We start from the raw sequence: 19701 nt of genomic DNA on the forward strand, positions 1-19701 counted from the left end.
ATATCAGCAAGGTTCATAACAGTAGCATCCACCAATTGGGACAGCTCCTTGTAATAACCTGCAGGATTTTTACGGGGGTCAGGCAAAGTTTGCTTCACCTGTAAAACTTCCGAACGTTTCCAAGGGAGGTGTATCCACACTCGCTGAAAACGGCCCGGGACAGCAGGGTTAGCGTTAGGATTACCTGGCATCCACACTGGGGGAACTTCCCGCATAGGATATTGACCAGGTTTTGCCATCCACTCTGCAGTCTCTTCTTTAAACAATACTCAAGGTTGCACAGTACATCGAAAGGATAACAAGCGTTCGAGAGCATCTCGAACCTTGTCACCTACAATCATACCAGTTGTGAACTGATGCTGGAGCTCAGAAACCTCAGACGGTACATTATCGACCACATCATGATCCCACTCCTCCTTCAACAATTTACACAGTTCTTCAAACACGAATCGTTGAGTGGGCGCATTAAACTGAGAAAACGTTTCGAACACTACACGCGAAGTGTATCTAACAGGATTACGAATCCATCTACGTGCCATTTTTACCAGCGATTCACGTTCCCTACCATCAGGGAGCTGGCTGCGCCTCTGAGCAACATCTGAAAGAGTCGAGCCGAGTATTGGCCCAAAAAGCGGAGAATAAAGAGTAGCAACAGCAGTCAGGAGACGGCTACGAACAGAAGGAGAAGAGGAAGAAGATGCAGGCGCAGCAACAGTAGGAGTGGAGGCAGTGGAAGTAGACGCGGTACCAGGAGCAGCGGGAACGGCAGACTGAGGAGGGACTTGGAAAGGCGCAGTAGGAAGAGAAGCCGGTAAAAGAGGATGAACGATCTGCGGCACAAGGGGATTCGGGAGAGCGGGAGGAACGGCGGGCTGACCAGCAGCCGCCAAAACAGTAGGTTGAGGAAGAGGTAGAAGCACAGGACCCACAGCATCGGGAGCATAGGGAGGTGGTGATTTCAACAGATAAGACAATAGCGAATCCTCCATCGCCTCTTCTCCCGTCTTATCGACATTAGACGGTAGCACCGGATAACATTTATCCACCGCCATATGATGAAGTCGAGCACTAACTTCCTGCTCTTTCTCATCTTTGTCTCGCTGGTACTGTTCTGCATTTCGCATCACCGTAATAACACCTTCTCTTTTATTTTTCTTACTCTGTTTGATTTCTTTCTGCTTGGCCTCTTTCCGCCATAGCCGGAAGGAATCAAACATGGCCGGCCTAGCTTTCTTTTTAAACAGTTTAGCTTCCAAATTATCTAAAACGGCAGTTTCGAAACTACCATGGGATGGCCAACTAAGGACGCCATCATTTTTAGTGTAGCGGATCCAATAGTCATTATACACGATAGGACCCACGCCATGGCGACTATAGAGCTCATAAATTGGAGTTACAACCGGAGGTATCGGACACGAATCCTCCAGCCGGGAATCCATTCTGCAACATTTAAAAAAACCAAACAAAGTACTACGGCCAGGCATCGTGCACACTAACCGAGTTTACAAACTTCAAGGGCTATCGAATTATAATATCCTCGCACAAAAAATGCAAGACCCTCGGTTTTTGGCAATTGCAATCGTCAAATAAAACCCAACAACTAAGAGCCACGAATGCTATGGAACCATGCAAACAACAAAGGAACACTGGGAGCGACCCACAAATACTTATCTGAGAGGACAATGGCGTCACCAGGAAGGCCCGTCTATCGTCTCGCCGTACAAAGGACTACGCCAGGCGCCAAAACAGGTCGACAGTCAGGGCATCAGTCCGTCGCAGCCGTCAGGAGGCGGGGATCTTCGCGGGAAAAGACGTCGGGCCACTTATTCCGACAACTGGATCGATGAAGCGGGGTGCACCTTCCCTCGGAGATTTCACACGAAGTTCCTCACGATCGTCGGGCTTTGGACCGGTACCGTTGATGTCGCCCCATGTTGGGCGCCAACTGAAGGACTGGGTTATTCTAAGACCCAGAGGTGCCAGGGAACAACACCTGAAACCTTCGTGGGTTACCTGTTCTGGCGTACGAAACACAGAGACACGGGACACTTCCAGCGACGTCAGAGATCAGCGTTTATTTACTGCAGGGATACAGAGGTCACAAGAAGTACACAACGTGTAGGTTCTCGGAGACTGCTTCGAATTGCAAAAGTGGATCGCTCCTTTTATACACGTTTTTGCCATAGCACAGTATGGCAAACAAAGGTTACAACCCAGTTCCCACAATAAACTTCAAAAGAGTCGTGTTCATGTTTCAGGAGGCCGGAACATAATTACAACAGTATTGCTGGTTCCCAACTGTAAAAACATATCTTCTCTGCAATAAAACACATTCCATCCTGACCGTAAACACATTAGGAGAAGGGACGAAAACAGATGCAAAGAAAAGACAAGGATGCACAACAGGTTAGAAAAGAAGGTTAGGAGTAATAAAGGAAACTTGATAACGGGATCAAAGACCTCGTGTCCAATGTATGCATGACTGAAACAATAGACCGGCACGGCAAGATGAGCCTCGAGCGGGGCCATCTGCCTTCGCCGTGTCATTTCCCTCGTCGTAAAAGTCACACTCAAAGAAACACGTGTCCCTCGTATAAGCTTGGGAGCCTCAGGGTCACGAAGCGGACAAAGTCCGTTCGCTGGCTACTTGAGGGCAAGAAACAAAATGGATGCTGTGTCTAAAATGGAACCCGAGGGTTCGGATGAACAAACCCAAAAATAAGACGAACCATACGTGGTTGCATAGCGAAACTGCGTACACCCACTATACTCGTCATTTGCGGTTCGTAGACACCAAACTCATCCATATTCGACACCACTCAAAAGTGCCATTCCGTCCCACACGGAACCTCAGAGAAAAGCCTTTTCATTCATCTTCAAATGACATAACAGTTTCTATTCACAGGGAACCAAATGTAATCAAGTTTGGGAAAAGCCTGAAAATGAAAAATCTGACTATCCTGGTCCTCTCCTTGGTGCTTCTTCAAAAATTGTCGGCCGAACATTTATTCCTCTTCTACAGTGTTAAGATTCCTTCAGGTGTTGCATGGATTTTAAATACCAGTTACAATTATAGGAGCCATGGGGAGCAGCACTGTCCCAGAGACATTTAAAAAAATGTAATGCGGCCACTTGGCAACCACAGGGTTCATGTTCACGCCTAAATCCATGGTTCTTACCAGTATACCAAAAGGCAATGTTCATAATTCCAATTTGGATGCTATACCCTCTCTCTTACACTTATTTACACGTGTTTCCATGGTGGTTAATGACAACTGCTGAGACAGTAGTACAGTGGCGGCAGGTAATTTTGGCAGGGAGGAGACGGGCAGACCACAGGCACACATATACACACACTCACTCACATTCATGCATTCACACATGTGCACACACACCTATTCACAACACTCACAACAAATTCATACATTTGTACATACATCAAACATTCAAAAACATACCTATCCTGGAGCTCCTGGAGCTGAAAGCCTCAGAGATCCCAGGAGGGTTGGGACTGCTGCTTTCCATTATTGGCTATCCTTAGGTCAGCCAATGAGGGAAGGCAGCGCTCCCTCACTCGTCACAGAGTGGGATGGCTTCAGTGAGGCTGCTGACCCCACCCCACTGTGTGACAAGGTGTTGGTGATTGACACTTCGCCCTGGGCACTTCAGGGCTTAAAACTGAAGCACCCAGGTGCGAGGAAATCACTGACACTCGCCCTCATCACAAGCACACTCAGCGCATGTCCAGCTCCCGGCTGCCTGACACGAACAAGAAGAGTGTCTGTCAGGATGACCTTTGCTTATCTGACAGACTCTTCTACCCTGTAAAAGTTGAGAGCACGAGGCCCCTTCGCCGATATGTGTGGGCCGCGGCCGTAGCAGTATAGATCCCCATATAGTGGATGGCTGCGTATAACAAAGAAGAAAATGAAAGACGATATAAAAAAGCTAATATACTCAAAAAGAGAGAGTGAACAAACCACTACAATAAGGTCTCACCGAGCCCACCATTAACAGATCATCACTGAGCAAAAATAAAAAAGAAAGCTTTTAGAAAGTCCTTGTACCTCCAGCAGATACTCAGCCTCTGGCATGGCTTGTACAGTCTCAATAGCACGCTTCATAAGCTCCTCCAGGCATTCATTGGTGCACTCTCGCCGCACCTCTTTGCCCCCTCTAGCAGCAAGGATGGAGTATGTGCTGTCAGGTGCTCGGGCACGCCCTCGAGCCTATGACAAAGAGAGAAAACAAATTGTCTTTTCAAACAAATACTTGATAATACACTTTGTAAAAAAAGACTAGTTTAAAAGACAAGGTAATATAGACAATAATGAGGCAAAAGCTAATAATGACAAACTAGTAAATAAAAATAAATTAAAGAGAGTTAATATCAAGATTGTACCTGGTAATCTATAGCTCGGTTGCCTGATTTGCCACTGTAAATTGAGGCTTTGCTTAAAGAGGAGCAATATAATCAAACACATAGAGCACTCCTCTAGTGAAATAGAAATTGGATTTTTTTTAGAAGGAATACCATGCTTTGCTCAGGTTAAAATTTGTGTAATCGTAACAAAACTTTGCGGGCAGATGAGGATAGTCCACCTTTCAGAACCAAAAAAATACAATGGGGTAACAAAGCATTTTTGTTTTAACTCCTCTACGCCGCATGACTCTATGGCTGGCCTACGACTTGTACAAGAACTACAAAGCTACGCAATGCAGCACACAGCTATTCAGACACAGAATGTGAAGTTGGTAAGGGACTGACATAATGTGATGAGGACAAAGAGGTAGCGAGTGAAGCACCTGTATCATGGCGGTCTCATTGGTCATCAGCCCATAGCGGATGACAATGTTGCACGCTGGTATATCCAGACCCTCTTCAGCAACGCTGGTCGAGACCAGGAGTTTCAGTTTTCCCTCGCGGAACCTCTGGATGACTGCTTGTTGTTCATACTAGGAGAGAACAAACCACAACAAATTACTGTCTTGATTTACACTCAAGCATTCACCACTGGTGGCTCAATTTCTACCCAGATATAAGTACCTTACCAAGAGTCCTGCAGTACAGTCACTAATGGATGTGACTCCATCACCCACCAATACAGTATCTAGATCCCTGTTCACTATTTACATATGAGCAGCTTAATTTGGAAGCAGGTATCAATAACATCATATTCAATTCATCATCAGAGCAGTGAAAACATGAACTCTGAGTTGGTGAATGGATGGCCCTAATCCTTCACCTCCATCTCCAGAGCTCCGTCGGAGGTGGCAGAGTGGCAGGTGACAGACCTCCATGTCCTCCACCTCCATTGGGTCGTCCTTGGCCATCATGAGATGCCGGTGACACCCTGGTGTCTCCAAGAAATAGCTTGTCTCCTGCCAGTCTGTGAGGCTTGCATTGTGATTTCTCTGTATGGTGACGGCTGCTCCAGTAGAGCCGCTGACAGCAAATCATCCACTCCTCGCTCTTTCTGAGAGTGAAGGCCCTAGTGAATAGAAGGGGTGCACGAAGCCCGGAGACAAGGGAGGTTATTACACCGCCGGGTATTCAGTTCTTTTGTTCAGCATTTAGGAAATAAGGAGGGCATGCCAGCAGAAGGACAGAGGGTGGCGTAACATCAGGTTTAGTTTTTATATGGGATGAGGAAGGCTAGAGGCAAGTGGGGGAGCAGGCGGAAAGCCTTGTCCATGGCTTGCCGCATCTCGTTTCTCTTTGCACATCTGATTCACAGGATTTACTTAGAGTCTGTGATGCTCATTGGAAAGTGCTCACGAGAGAGGTGGAGCTCATACAAAAATAATACCGCATATGTAGTAGGTGTGATAATCTAGGAGTTGTCCACCTCAGGGCTCCAAGAGACCTCAAGGGTCTATGATATACCTTAGGCCTGCTTAATGGAAAAAGATCCTTCCTTACAGGCCAAGCAAACCTTGGCCTGTAAGGAAGGCTAGAGCAAGCATTCAAAATCCATACCCTTCCCATCTATCATGTGTGTTTTGTTGCAGCCTATCAGCAGAATGGCTGGCACTCACTTTTTCATTGGAAAGAGACTACTGTAAATGTAAGAAAACTGTTCTCGCCACCAGGCTTCAAGTATGGCTAGCATTGTTGAACTGGGATGTTCCACCTAGTCGAGGATTCTGATTAAACAGCAAATTTACCAACAATCTCCATTGAAACTCAGTAATGGTAAATTTGGCCAAAAGATGTTCAACATGGATATGCTAACCCCTGACTGGATCTTACTAATCAGTGGGTTGACAAAGACAGCGAAATAATAACATTTGCACCAGATGCTCCTGCTGTTTTTGCGCCCAGTTTATCGACTGGGGCAAATAATGCTCAATGTTGTGTATTTTATTACTTCCAAATTAATAGTTTTGTGCCTGTTATAACCACCAACAAACATCTGATGGTAACAGTCAGTTAAACAAGGGAGGGCAATTTGTGCTCAGGACCCTATCGGAACTCATACAAAAACAGGCGTAAGTACAGTTTGTGCCCATTTTGTATGAGAACCGCGGTCTAAATGATCTGGAGTGCTATAGGCCGTATATGAATTTAGATGGGTGAATACTCCTTTGGCCAAAAAAGAATATTGCACTAAGATGGATAAAGGCATTGACAAGTCACAACTATTTGTGAGAGGCATTAAGAATGCTCTAACTACTGTGAATGAATACATCTTTTTATGGATATGCAACAAATGAATTGGGGATTCGCTATTCCTGTTTCTGAATTATTAACCAGTACTTTGGTTTAAATCATTGATTCACATATTAAATTAATAAATAAGGCTATGCATTATTTAAATCAGTTTACTGGTGTCATGTGCTTGGTTTGGCTGTTTGATCCTGTCCCGGTCAGAGCAGCGGTGATCTTGGCCAGTCCTTCTAGCCCATCAGATGTGCAGATCCACTGATGCAGCGAGTGCGTGGACTGTCGCGTCTTGGTGAATATAATGCCACATGACTCAGCAGAATAGGCAAAGTGTTCCAGTAGGATTTTCTCCAGCATTTGCAGTTTGGGGTTCTGGTGTCTGGTGTCGTTAGCCAACTGTGACAGTTCTTGTTTGTTTTCTGGGGAATAAGATAAAGGGGTTAAAGACATTTGTATGTTAACTTTGTACATATTTGAATGGTTTTATTGGAGCTATTTTATGTGGTACATCTTTGAAGCTTACATATAACCTCTCCACAATAATTTCTCCCCTCAAAAAACTGAATGATATTAAAAGTGGCAAAACATTCAACTTGCCCAAAAAAGATAAAGAAAAAATACTCCCAGTCCCCACCCCGTTTCAGTTTTTTTGTTTTAGTCTTCTTTCCTGAAGACTCTTCTAAGCAGTTTTAGCTGGAATACTTCCACTTCTGATTGGCCACAAGAGTGTCCTCTGATTGGTCTTCAGCACTGGCTCTCTGCTCCGAGTTGACATTGTTCTGCTGCTTGCTAAGCGACTGGTGGCTGTGCGCTGGATGTCATCTGTGCTTCCTACGGAAGCTGTATGGTTAAAAACATGGCCTACTGCTGCAAGGCTATAGAGGAGTACAGTGACCTGATGCACCCTCGGCATGACCCAGAGACGTTTGGGAACCTAATAGAGCATACGTGAGGTCAAAGGAAACTAGCACGGTTCAGAATCGAAGAATGCGGCATGATTGGAAGCCAATGTCTGATGGAGAGCCACCTGCCTGCGATGTATACGTTTGACTGTGGCGAGATGTGGCTGTCGCTGTTCTGTTCATGATACACACTGTAACCGGATATATGGCCTTGTGGCTGGCACCTTGATGTTATAACCTGTACTTGCTGTCACTATCTCAGCTGTGAGTGAGATAATAAACAGTTTTCTGTTGATTTTGAAAACCTACAAATAAATTCTTTTATTTTTTTTTAAAAGAGCTAAAATTGTACAGATGTCAAATGGGTGAGCTATTACGTCAGCTTAAACTCAGGTTGCGGTAAGTAGCTGAAAGGTTAACATTACGATTTTAGTAGTTTAAACAATAAGAATGACAGTTTTTGTGTTAGGATTTTAGCATTTAGTGTCAGAGTTAATGTTGGCTGGGAATGAAAGACATTTTGATTTCTGAAGGAAATGCTAACTGAGAAGAAATCACCAGAATTTGCCTTGAAATAATTTCCTTTTTTGTCCTCGTACCAGCCTGACGAGAGTATTGTCTTCACCTACCAATGCTAGGTGGTATACGAGCCTGCCAACAGAGAATGTCCCCTGGCGAATGCTCCTCCAGATTTAGCACTTCCTCCTGAAATTGGATAATTTTCCAATACTACCCAATTCTAAATCAGGCCCTTAGCCTTTCAAAATGCCCGCGTTATCACTACCGCACTTTACGCGGCATCATACGTGTGCTTTTAACAGTGGGGTCTCTGTCTGGACTCTGGCAATTGTTCATCTCCTCTGGCAGCATGCAGCAGGTGGGCACCAAATGCTAGAAAAAATATCTCACTTGCTCTGCAGATCTACAGCATTTACTTGTTACTTTAAAGTCTGCTGAAACATAATGTTGCAGCAATGGGGATCACTGATTGGACTGTGCTGTAAATGAATTTATAGGGAGCTTCCTACCCCTTAAGGGCATTGAAATGCTTTACGGAGAGTAGCATGTTACTCCAGAACCCAAGATTAGAGGTTAAATCCAGTGGTTATGTATTGTATTTTTTCATTAGGTTTAGTCTTATGCTGTCAGGGAAAACATTCCATGAATTTACTTCAGTTTTATATTTTTTTGCAATAAATTCAAGTATAGGAGTTAGATGACATCATTAGTAAGGGGTTTTTCACATAATGCAGATGACTGGTGGGGTGAATAGAGGGCTGGGAGAGATTCGGTATTATGGGGTCTGATGAAAGGAGAACTTGTGGTCTCCCCTTTAAATACTTCCTTTACCATCGAATATCCGGAACAGCAACTGTTCTGTAGGGTTATCCTGTGTTTTTCTGAGTTTCTCAAACTTGTAGAATGTCTCCAGGGTGTTAAAAGCATCAATCATTCGGACGGTGTCGTGGATCAGGAGCGCGTCGTTGTACTTTCGTAGGTGCAATGCACAGACCCTCTTCTTTCTGCAGGCCTCCACTGCTCCTGGAGAATAGAAGCACAAGGCACCGCGTCACAACAATGGAGTTCCACAGGGAGGACATTTTAGAATGAGTAATAACAGGTTCCAGATCCCCAAACCATGGCAGAGGCTCTTCAAAGGGATTGCCACTCTGACATGACAGCTGCTCCATGATTTCCATGTATGTACATGTAAAATGTTAGGTATGGGATTCCCCAACAGTTTAAAAAGCATATGTCGGTAAAAAGTTTTATAGACTAACTTACATAGGAGTATAAACTGCACAGTGATTCCCAGCCAATGCCCCATCTTGTTCCATGTACATGCAGAGGAAAGGCTTAGGATGGGCTGGTTCCAGTTCTAGCATCAGAGAGGATGTGGAGAATGTGTTTATTTTTTCAAACAGTAGCAGAAAGGAGACTTCAAGCAAGGTTTAGAAGTGGGCGAGAATCCAGCAGTGAAATTTCTTCCACTGTAAAGATATTATGGTTTAGGTAGTTCCAACAGTGGATTCTCTGTTGGATTTCATCCTTCCCACAGAAACCAGAGGATTTCATCTACATGATTAATATATGAAGAGCTTGTGGTTTAAGCACATTTGGCACTGAATGCCTGGGTGGAAATTCCAGTTAAATGATAATTTTAATAAAGTCAACAAGGGTCAAATTCAAAGACATTTGCCATGTATGGAATAAAGGACTGTGCTACCTTTAGAACCTCCCCGCATTTTGCGTCAACTCGCAACATAATTAGCTCTCAAATAATCCACCAACATAGTAGCGGACCAGACAAAGTGGTCCTGATGAGGGTCAACTGCGTTTATAAGCCCCCTGGCCTCTCTCACCCAAGAACACCCAATGGTGTGCTCAAGTGGCCCTTGCCTCTCCTCCCAGAGACCCCCCTTACCCTCTGAGACTATAGAGACTAACAGAGAAGAAGGATCAGGGAGGGCGACCGGACCCTGCAGGGGAAAACTCACAGTCAGTCTCCTAATGTGGACAAAGGAAAACAGACTCAAGGCCTGCTTTTTGGCGGATGGGATATCCGGTCATAAACATGGTGGATATCCCATCCACTGTATTACAAATGACATAGGATATAATGTATTTATGATACAGCGGACAGGATTCTCCGTTACTTTTGTGACGGTGTATCCTATTAGACGAACTGTGATTCAGGCTCAGAGTGTGTTCCAAGCTGCTGGTAGGGGCTACAGAAAGACACGCTGACAAGACACGGGCTGCATGGATGCAGATTTCGAAAAACACACAGCCAATCTCTTTGAGCAGTGCCAAATTCCTCAAAGAAGCCTCTTTCTGAATGAGGAGCTGAAATGCAGGGAATGTGTATCCCGTTCGAAGCCGCCTTCTACTCATAGGGACCAGAGGACCACCGCCTCCCACCAACTTATTTTTACAATGTGGTATCAGCAAAGGAGGTGAGTTGAGAGTGTATATATAATTTTCAGTGGCCAGGACTCTACATACACCTTTAGGGTCACCTAATGCTTAACTCATATGTATCTACTAACACTACACCACTGTATTGTAATCTAGTGGTATTTCTATATTGCTTTCCATATGCCTCAAGGCTTAAAGCACAATCCGGGGTCAAATGGCTGCATAATATATGTAGCGCTTCCCATTGTTTATGTAAAAGCACTCTGACATGACCACAGAGTGACATGGAGACAGGTAAACTGTTCTTTTTAATTACATGTATTTATCAAAACACACCCTGTGTGTTTATGATCTAACAAAGTAGCACTCAAAACAGAATATATGTGACTTTAAATAAGACAAACCTAATATCATAATATATAAATTAAATGTATCAAAATTAGGTCAGATTCCATAATTAAAAGATTAATACCAGAAAATGTTACTGCAGACCTGTGTTTATCACATATGGCCAAAAGGTAACTGCGGTAGTGTGTTTTTTACTGCTAATCTCAACTCAGCAAGTCAAGAAAACACAACAAATCATTGGATTAAGAGAATGTTAGCAGGTACAAAGTATGCTTTACTTTACCAGGAAAGTAGGCATATTCAGAAATGCTATGCATTATGCAAATCGTAAGCAAGAAAGGTCTAGTAAAAACACATCCAGTCCCAATTGATGACCTACACTCACACACCATCACCCTTGTCACGCTAGCCCTTAGCGCTGAGTTACCTGAAGGTCCTTACCTTCTTTTTCTAGCTCCACAATTTTCTGCTCATAGATCTGGGTACCGAGCTCTGTGCCCTGCAGTTCGTCATCATCCAGATGGTCATGTATTGCATTCATGATGCCTTTCAGTCGGTCACCAAATGGATCCTGAGGGTAAAGGCGTAAAATATTTAGAAGTATTGCGTGAATAGACGTTCTAGAATGTAACATCTCAAGCAAGGATACATCTTTAAAGAAACACACCCATAGGCTGCTTAGCTGGCAAGCTTTTTGAAACCTTTGTATGACCTGTGTTGTATCCGTCTGCTATCCCTGCCCTCAAGTTTCAGAAAGTAGAAGAGGCGGAGCCTACATATTAAACACTCTCTTGCTAAAACCTCACAAATTTAAAAGGAAGAGAATCTACAACCGCTCCTTCTCCTGTCTTGTCGGCAGAATTTGGAACGCTCTTCCTCCCGAAATCAGATTGAACCCTTCGTCCTCCTCATTCAAGAAACAAGTTAAAGGGTTATTACTAAATAACCAGTTGCAACAATCGATCTGAAGACACCATAACTAACTTTTGTTTCTTGTTGACAACATGGGTCTCTCATGCACTGTTGCAATTTTTGTTACTTTACATGTACCACATGTTTGGTTTGCTCTTTTAGTACATGTGCTTGTTAATTTACCTTATGTTTATTATCTACCTTTTTACTTGCCAATCTTATCTGCTTCTTTCTACAGCGCTCCGATACCCTTACGGGTCATGTTCGTGCAATATAAAACTTTGCAAACAAAAAATAAAAAAATAACGTATTCTTTGAATGACACAATACAATACAATACATGGACTAGAGAAACAATACCTCTTCCAGTAAGCCCGATACCACTGAGACCAGTGAAAGCTCCTCTCCTCAGAGTAGGGAGTAGCACAATACTACCATGCTTTCCCCCATTCTCCTCTCTAAAACTCACAATGTATGGTACATACCCACATACTTTACGCAAGGTCTCATGAAATTTGTGCAGGGAAAAGCGAGGTATTACAGTACCAATTGGAATCGCTTTTCAGCCACCCAAACTCTAGTGCTGCTCCAATCTCAAATACGGCCTGTTTGTAATGAGAGCCAAATTATTAACAACATGCTGCAGCATCCCCGTTTCCAGTGGTGGTCGAGTAAAAAAATGTCACCCCAATTCTGTACTTACCTTTTAATGTATCCCAGAATGTAATATATAATCAGATGAATTTGTAAATGTCTTTATAAAGTATCAATGGCTGGCTCGAAGAACATGGAAGTTCAGAATAACGTATGTTCCAAAACTGTTCTCTTATATGGTTACTGCTCCTGTGTGGTGGGGGGGGGGGGTGTAAGGGGTGTCCCACCACAAAAAAGGGTGAAGAACCCCAGTTTCACTACAACAGTGGCCAGCAAGGGTGCCATTCCCCAGAATACAAAAAGGTGGATATTGAAAAATTGCATGAACTCGGGTGCAATTGACACTGCACCTGTTGGGCCAATGACAGCTAGGCCCTTGTCTTTTACGTAGTATATTAAATGCTTCCTCCAAAACTTACAGAAGGTGGAGGAGGATCAGAGCTTTGGAGGGAGCTGGAGTGCAATTTGGGGAAATATTACCGCATTTGGGGAAATCAGTGATAGGTTAGCATGTTAAGACAGACCTCAACCATGTTTAATCCATTTTCTTATTGTGAGGACAATGCACTGTTTAGTACTGTTCATAAAAACGCTGTTAGCATACTTGCAATGTTTTCTTAGAACAGCAAAACTTCTCCAACATACTGAAGTTCAGCTTGGTTCTGTCACGGTTCAGAGATCTCCCTACTGGACTGTCCTGCGGCACGCTCATTACCTACAGTCCATTACCCCATGTGCCCTAGAGCAGAGACATATCTAGCATTTCAATGCTATATATTCCACAAGGCAATATTTAGTAAGAACATCCTCACCTGGGCCCTTTGGTCGGTCAGGTTGTACTCTTTTTGGGGATGCTTCGCCTTTTCCTCCAGCTGAGGGCGATGCACCTTTGGCGACATAATCTTCCAAGTGTCGAGGTTGGCACAGATCTGCAAAAGTAAAACTTGTTCACAGACTACGACTGCCAGAGTTTCTTTTCAAATACGTCTATTGTTTTTTATGTTGATTTTAGAGCAGAGAATACAATAAGCGCAGAATTTCGAGTGCGCATCAAACGGTTCTCACAATCGTGACAAAGGTGTCACCGGGCAAAGTATGTGATTCTCTCAAGAAGAACATTTGTAGGACAGAAGAAAAGAAAAAACAAGAGAAAACACAACAGATCTCTGGATTTCAGTCTGCGTGGAAGTACAGCATGGCATTATATAATTCTTCTACATTTCACTGACTAGCTTCAGCCTTGACAGCAACTCAAGAATGTGACTGACTACATAAGCCCTGTGAATTTAGTCCTGTCCAGTCCATGCTAAGTCCCCACAAACAGCCCCACTTAACTCACCTAATTCGTCTCTCCCTAAACATGGGAATGCTGTACCTATCCAAACCATCACTCTCAACCCCCATAGAGTGCCCAGTCTCAACGCCAATTCCTCAAACATCAATAACCCCCGCGCACAGACACCTTGCCCAAACCACACCTGAAAAGCATGTTACTTAACTGCAGATCAGCGGTGAAACATGCCACAGACCTTGCTGATCTCATCCTTGACCAAGATCTTGACCTCCTTATCCTCACAGAAACCTGGCTCAACGACTCCTATGGCCCTATCCTTGACCTACTAGTCCCTCCTAGTCACAACATTATCAGACTCGACAGAGTCAAGAAATTGGGAGGTGGCATAGCCTGTATCTTCCAGAACTCTCTCACAGCAAAACAGTCCCCCTCAACTACTCTCTCTTCCTGTGAATACCTATGCATAGATATCACTAGCACACACATACCATTATGCAGCCTTCACATCTTCTACCACCACCCAGGTGATAACCTCCATCTAATCGAACAAGTTATGGGAACCATCTCCTCCAACCTTGGCCGACACTCCCCCCAGATCTTCCTTGGTGACTTCAATCTCCACTGGAATGACCCGCACGATCGGTCGGTTACATCCCTCAAACACTTCCTAACCGACCTATCTCTGACCCAATTCTGCGACAGCCCCACTCACAACTTAGGCTCGACACTGGATCTCATCATCGCCAACCCCAACTACATTAATCTCAAATCCATTCTCCCCGTGACTGGTCTGACCATCATTTTATAAACTTTCTGATACTTGAAAGCTGGATCCACAAAACTGCTCAACCAGTGAAACTAAAACATTGGAAAAGACCGCTCCATAACACAAGCATTAGTGAGCTCATGCAGCGATGCAATCTCTCCCTTCCGCCCCCTTCTAACATGTCTGACGTTCACGACCTCACTGAACATGCTATCTGCCTTGTATGATACGGCCCCACTTCAACTAAACAGAATTCCCATAAAAGACTCCAAACCGTGGTTCAGTGACATTCTAAATGCTGACAGATGCAGTCTTAGACTAGCTGAACGTAAGTGGAGATCCTCTCCCTCCACAGATCTTCTAACATCTCTACGACTCAAAAGAAGTACATACAACAAACGCATTAGAACGGCGAAAGCCAACTTCTTCAAATTCCAACTTGACAAAGCCAAAATCGCCCAAAACGACTTTTTGAGCTTATTAAATCTCAACCCAACAACACCTCTACCCAATCTCAGCACCTGTCTCGTCTGCAACCAAACTGCGATGCGGTTGCTGAATTCTTCCTCGAAAAAACAGTAAAAAATCTAATCAGACCTAGGGTCTGCTGCACTCACTCTCTCATCATCTCCTGACACCTCTGTCTCCACACCCCTGCAATCACTCAAAAACAAAGCTTCATGGAGTCAATTCACTCCCATCAATGACATTACCATCCTCAATACTCTCTCGACCCTTAAACCCTCAAATCACTTCAATAACCCCCTTCCCCCCAACTTCTTTAAAGAAATGATTGGCTCACTAGCTCCACTCTGGTCTAAGATCATCAACAATGCACACTACCCCCAGGTTCGCTGGGGAAGGGAACTAGAGGCTTTGCCTCCAAACCAAACTTGGGCCGCTCCTATAAGAATGACCTAAAAAGTGCTGAGTAGTGTTATATGACTGTGAGTGTGGACATCTCACTAAACGGACTGTCCTCACGCACCACCTGGTGTCATGCTTCATCATCGGCCAGTCCTCGCCCTCTAAAAACTTGGTTTGATAGAGGGCGGGCATACACCTGACGACAGGGATGCACTTCTATCTATCAAGAAAATAAGTGAAATTAAAAATCATTATAGTAACCTCATTACCTATTTTAATGATCTAGGAAACTATATGGTTTATAAAAACCAGTGTACGGCGCAATTGGGAAAGTTAATATCCCCTCGCCGTATAAAAATTGGTCTGAAAATGGGTCGACATGTTTCTGCCCTTTGTCAACAGGGGTACTTGTCATTCATCAGGACCTTAGTATTTAACCAGATAACGGGCACCACTCTTACCAATACTGTGGTTAAAGGAAATCAGCGGTGGAGAGACTGTAGTCACTCTCTGCTGTTTATATGGGTCAAAAAGTACCCTAGAGCCTTAACCCTATGTACTCCATGGGAGGGGGAGTAAAGGAGAACCCCTGTAGTCAAACTTTCGTCAAGGTGCGTTCTCCGCAGGATCACCTAGTGCCCTCCCCGGTGACTAAGATCATCAACGCCTCACTTCGTCAAGGTGAGATCCCCGACTGCCTGAAGGCGGGCCTAGTTCTCCCTATTCTCAAAAAACCCTCGGCTGACCCTGCTGACCTGAACAACTACCGTCCAATCACAAACATACCCAGCCTGGCAAAACTACTGAAGAAATGTGTTAATGAACAACTACGCAAACACATTGAGCAAATCCGGCTTATCGACCTATTCCAATCGGGCTTCCGCACTGACCACAGCACTGAAACGGAAATCACTCACATTGTGGATGACGCTCTCACTTTACTCGACCAAAATGAAGCCTGCCTCTTAATTCTGCTCAATCTCTCATTGGCATTTGACACTGTCAAACATGACAATCTACTCTTCCTCCTGGAACGCAGGATGGGGCTCTCAGGCACGGTCTTTAAATGGTTTTCCTCTTTCCTCAGCAACAGAACACAAAGAGTCAAATCCAACCAGTCTCTCTCCAACCCGAGTCCATGCACACTTGGTGTCCCCCAAGGATCCTTATTCTCCCCCACACTCTTCAACCTTTTCCTTGAACCACTGATTTTAATTCTTAAAGCCTCCAACATACAATATCACATGTACGCGGACGACAACCAACTCTACATGAAAATCTCCTCCCCCGAAGACATCAACTCCCTCAATGGAAACCTTCTCAAAACCCTCAACTGGCTCACCTCTAACCATCTCAAATTAAACGCCCTCAAGACGGAATTCCTCCTCATTGCACCCGCTCGGCAAACCCCCACTGTGGTGAAATTCCTCTGTAACCTCACAGCCCTCAACTGCACCCCTCACATCGTGGACTTCACTTAATCACTGGGAGTTGTGCTTGACAAAAACCTAAACATGCATGACCACATCAGATCATCGACCAAAGGAGTCAACTTCCAACTCTGCATCCTAAGAAAACTCAAACCCTTCCTTCCCCATGATGACTTTAAACTGGCGGTGCAAGCACTTGTCATCTCCAGACTAGAATACAGCAGTGCGACTTTTTGCAGTCTGCCCAAACTCAGTTTAGCACCTATCAGAGCATCTCTAAATGCTGCTACTAGACTCATCAAGGGTTCCAAGAAGAACAACCACATTTTTCCGGACCTGAAATCGCTCAAATGGCTTCCCTTTGAAGCAAGGATACAACTAAAGATCGCATGTATGACCCATAGGGCACGACACTTCAACACCCCACTCTACCTGACAAACAAGCTGGAACTCTCTGGTGGCGCCCGGTCCACAAGGAGCACCGGCACACTGCTACTCAAGCCCAAGAAATTTAATAAGCTTAAAACCTACAATCATACATTCTCTGGCATCGCCCCCAGAATCTGGAAGCCCCTCCCAGTGGAAAGAAGACTGATTCCCTCTACACTTGCCTTCAAAAGGTAAGTCAAAAATCTACTAATTAACAATGCGTTGAACTAGATGCTCTGCTCCTCCTGCCTCTAAGGTACAGTCTACTGTCTTGTTTGTTCTTGATGTTTATTGTCCTACCATGTCGGTCTCTCCCAACCTGCTTCCTTTGCCCACCTCAATTTCATCTTGCACCTGCTGTATTTTGTCCCACTGTTTCCCCGATTTCTCTCCCCAAGTTGTTCCTTTGTCTATTTAAATCGTATGTAAAGCGCTCTGGTACCCTTATGGGTCATGTTCGGGCTATACAAAACTATAAATAAATAAAATAAATAAATATATGGACTAATTTATTTAGAGGTCGTAAATCCGAACTGGAGCAGGAGTACGCTTACTTGTGCTGGTATCACCAACTTGTTGTCAATTCCCCAAAAACGAGCCAGGAGTAAGATCCTGGAAATCTGTGAGATTTGTACAATTTTACTATTGCACTCCAAGTAACCCTTAACCCATGCCTGTATACTTTATGGTATTCTGCTAAAAAATGGTTTCAAAAATATTGTGAGACACAAATATTGTGTCAAAAATATTGGGATGTCAACATATTTAGGACACAATATAGAAGACAGAAGAAAAAAGAAGGTAAGAATATTATTTTAACCCCTTCGCTGCGGCGTGAATTCCGCCGCAGCGCTGGGGGGGTTTGGGAGGGTTGACGGCGCCGCCATGCTCATGACGGAACCACGCCGCCATGAGTCACGGGTGAGCTGTGCTCATGACGGCGTGGTTCCGTCATGACTCCACCCACTGCGCTAATCGCCATCACAGGCGGAGAATTAGCGCCGCGTGGGAGGAGCGGCCGCCAACGGCCGCAGCATGACCGAACCACTCCGTCATGAGCACAGCGCACCCGTGGCTCATGACGGAGTGGTTCCGTCATGAGCGGGGAACGGGTTAAAGCATAGCTGTACATAATATTCTTTTTTAAGTTAGTTTTATTCGTTTTTGTGTAATAAGTTATTATTTTAATGTTAAGTATGTTTAATTATTTTGTAGTGTGCTTTTGTTTTCTGCACGAATAGTTTTTTATGTCAGTTTTTTCGGTCTCACCTGTTGCACCCAGGAGGACAGCTCAAATCGGCGTTGTCACGTTGTGTACTCCACATGACCCCCCCCCCCCCCATCTGGCCTTCCTTTTTTCCTGCCTGTTACCCTCAGGTGGGATAGTCGGTCTAAACGAAGAGAGCTTGAGGATTTCTAGACACTACTTACATGCCAACTGCGTCAATAAGGATATTGGTGTTTGTTATTAGATAGCTGTCTTCTAGGCAAACATGCTTGGCTTTGGTGCTGTATGTTGGCACTGACGACTACAAAAACTATTCTGATCCTTTTAGTCCATGATGAAATACGCTGAACGAGAGCACACATATGTATGTTAAATATGATCACAAGTTAAAATTACACAGGGAGCTTTGTCTGATCCCTGCCCCAAGTGGTGTGGATTTAAGATTGAATACCTATGAAGCATACGGCATTCATTTATAAAATTTATTAAAAGTGTTGGCGTAATACAGCCATATATGATCCGCCCTACATCTCCAGTGTAATCACTCATGTCCCGGTACTGCCGTCATATGCCAACCACAGTTTCCTGGCTTGCCCACTACAAACTTGCATTGCTAGATGCCACCATCTTGTATCCAGTAAAAGCCACCATGTACCCGAAGGGAGTGATGAAATGCGCAGGCGTAGCCATCAAATGAGAAAGTGCCACCATCATTAGCCAGGTGCAGCCGGGTCTCATTTTATATCAATTGACAAACCTGGTATCTGTTGACTTGTTTCTTTAAGAAAGGATGAAGCAGTAGGATGATGGGAGACCACTGATGTGCTATATGTGCTCAGATTCCAGAATTAAGTTGTCAACATCTTTAGTGTATACAAACGGACCTGCATCAATGAATAGAGGGAACACAATTACCAGTGGCTCACCTGTAATATATGCTCTTTGGCGCGGTCAATGTTGGTGGCTCTGCCGGTGCCAGGAGAGGCTGTGAGTCCCAGTATCTGCGGGAGTCTCCGCTCCTGCCGAAGCTTTTTCTCTACGTATGACTCCATGAGCTTATTGTAGACGCCGTCCTTGTGTGTGTGGTGGCACTCATCGATTACCAGTAGGGTGAAATCTAAGAACCAGTCAAATGGGAGACAGCTTTAGAGGACCAACCCTGTCTTAAGATCTCAGCTACAGACGCAATACTGCATCACTTACGTCAGTCTCGCCTCTTAGCGCAGTGGACTATCTGGATTGTATACCGCTGCATGCTTCCGCGACTCACATAAGCCAGGGCCTC

At 44.5% G+C, this 19701-nt stretch overlaps 1 protein-coding gene across 1 annotated transcript in view; it reads right to left on the reverse strand.

Moving 5' to 3' along the window:
* Nucleotides 1-19701, reverse strand: part of LOC146830595 (ATP-dependent RNA helicase DHX58-like) — a 143192-nt gene that overhangs the window by 71581 nt on the left and 51910 nt on the right. The window contains exons 4-10 of the mRNA XM_085604788.1: nucleotides 19343-19533; nucleotides 13215-13331; nucleotides 11278-11407; nucleotides 8920-9111; nucleotides 6830-7086; nucleotides 4807-4956; nucleotides 4068-4229 (exon numbers count right to left, since the gene is read on the reverse strand). Of these exons, the coding sequence (XP_085460914.1) occupies nucleotides 4068-4229; nucleotides 4807-4956; nucleotides 6830-7086; nucleotides 8920-9111; nucleotides 11278-11407; nucleotides 13215-13331; nucleotides 19343-19533 (1199 nt within the window). The remainder of the gene's footprint in view (nucleotides 1-4067; nucleotides 4230-4806; nucleotides 4957-6829; nucleotides 7087-8919; nucleotides 9112-11277; nucleotides 11408-13214; nucleotides 13332-19342; nucleotides 19534-19701) is intronic.

The sequence above is a fragment of the Triturus cristatus genome, chromosome 5_1 (assembly GCF_964204655.1).
Source record: "Triturus cristatus chromosome 5_1, aTriCri1.1, whole genome shotgun sequence".
NCBI classification, from domain to species: Eukaryota; Metazoa; Chordata; class Amphibia; order Caudata; family Salamandridae; genus Triturus; species Triturus cristatus.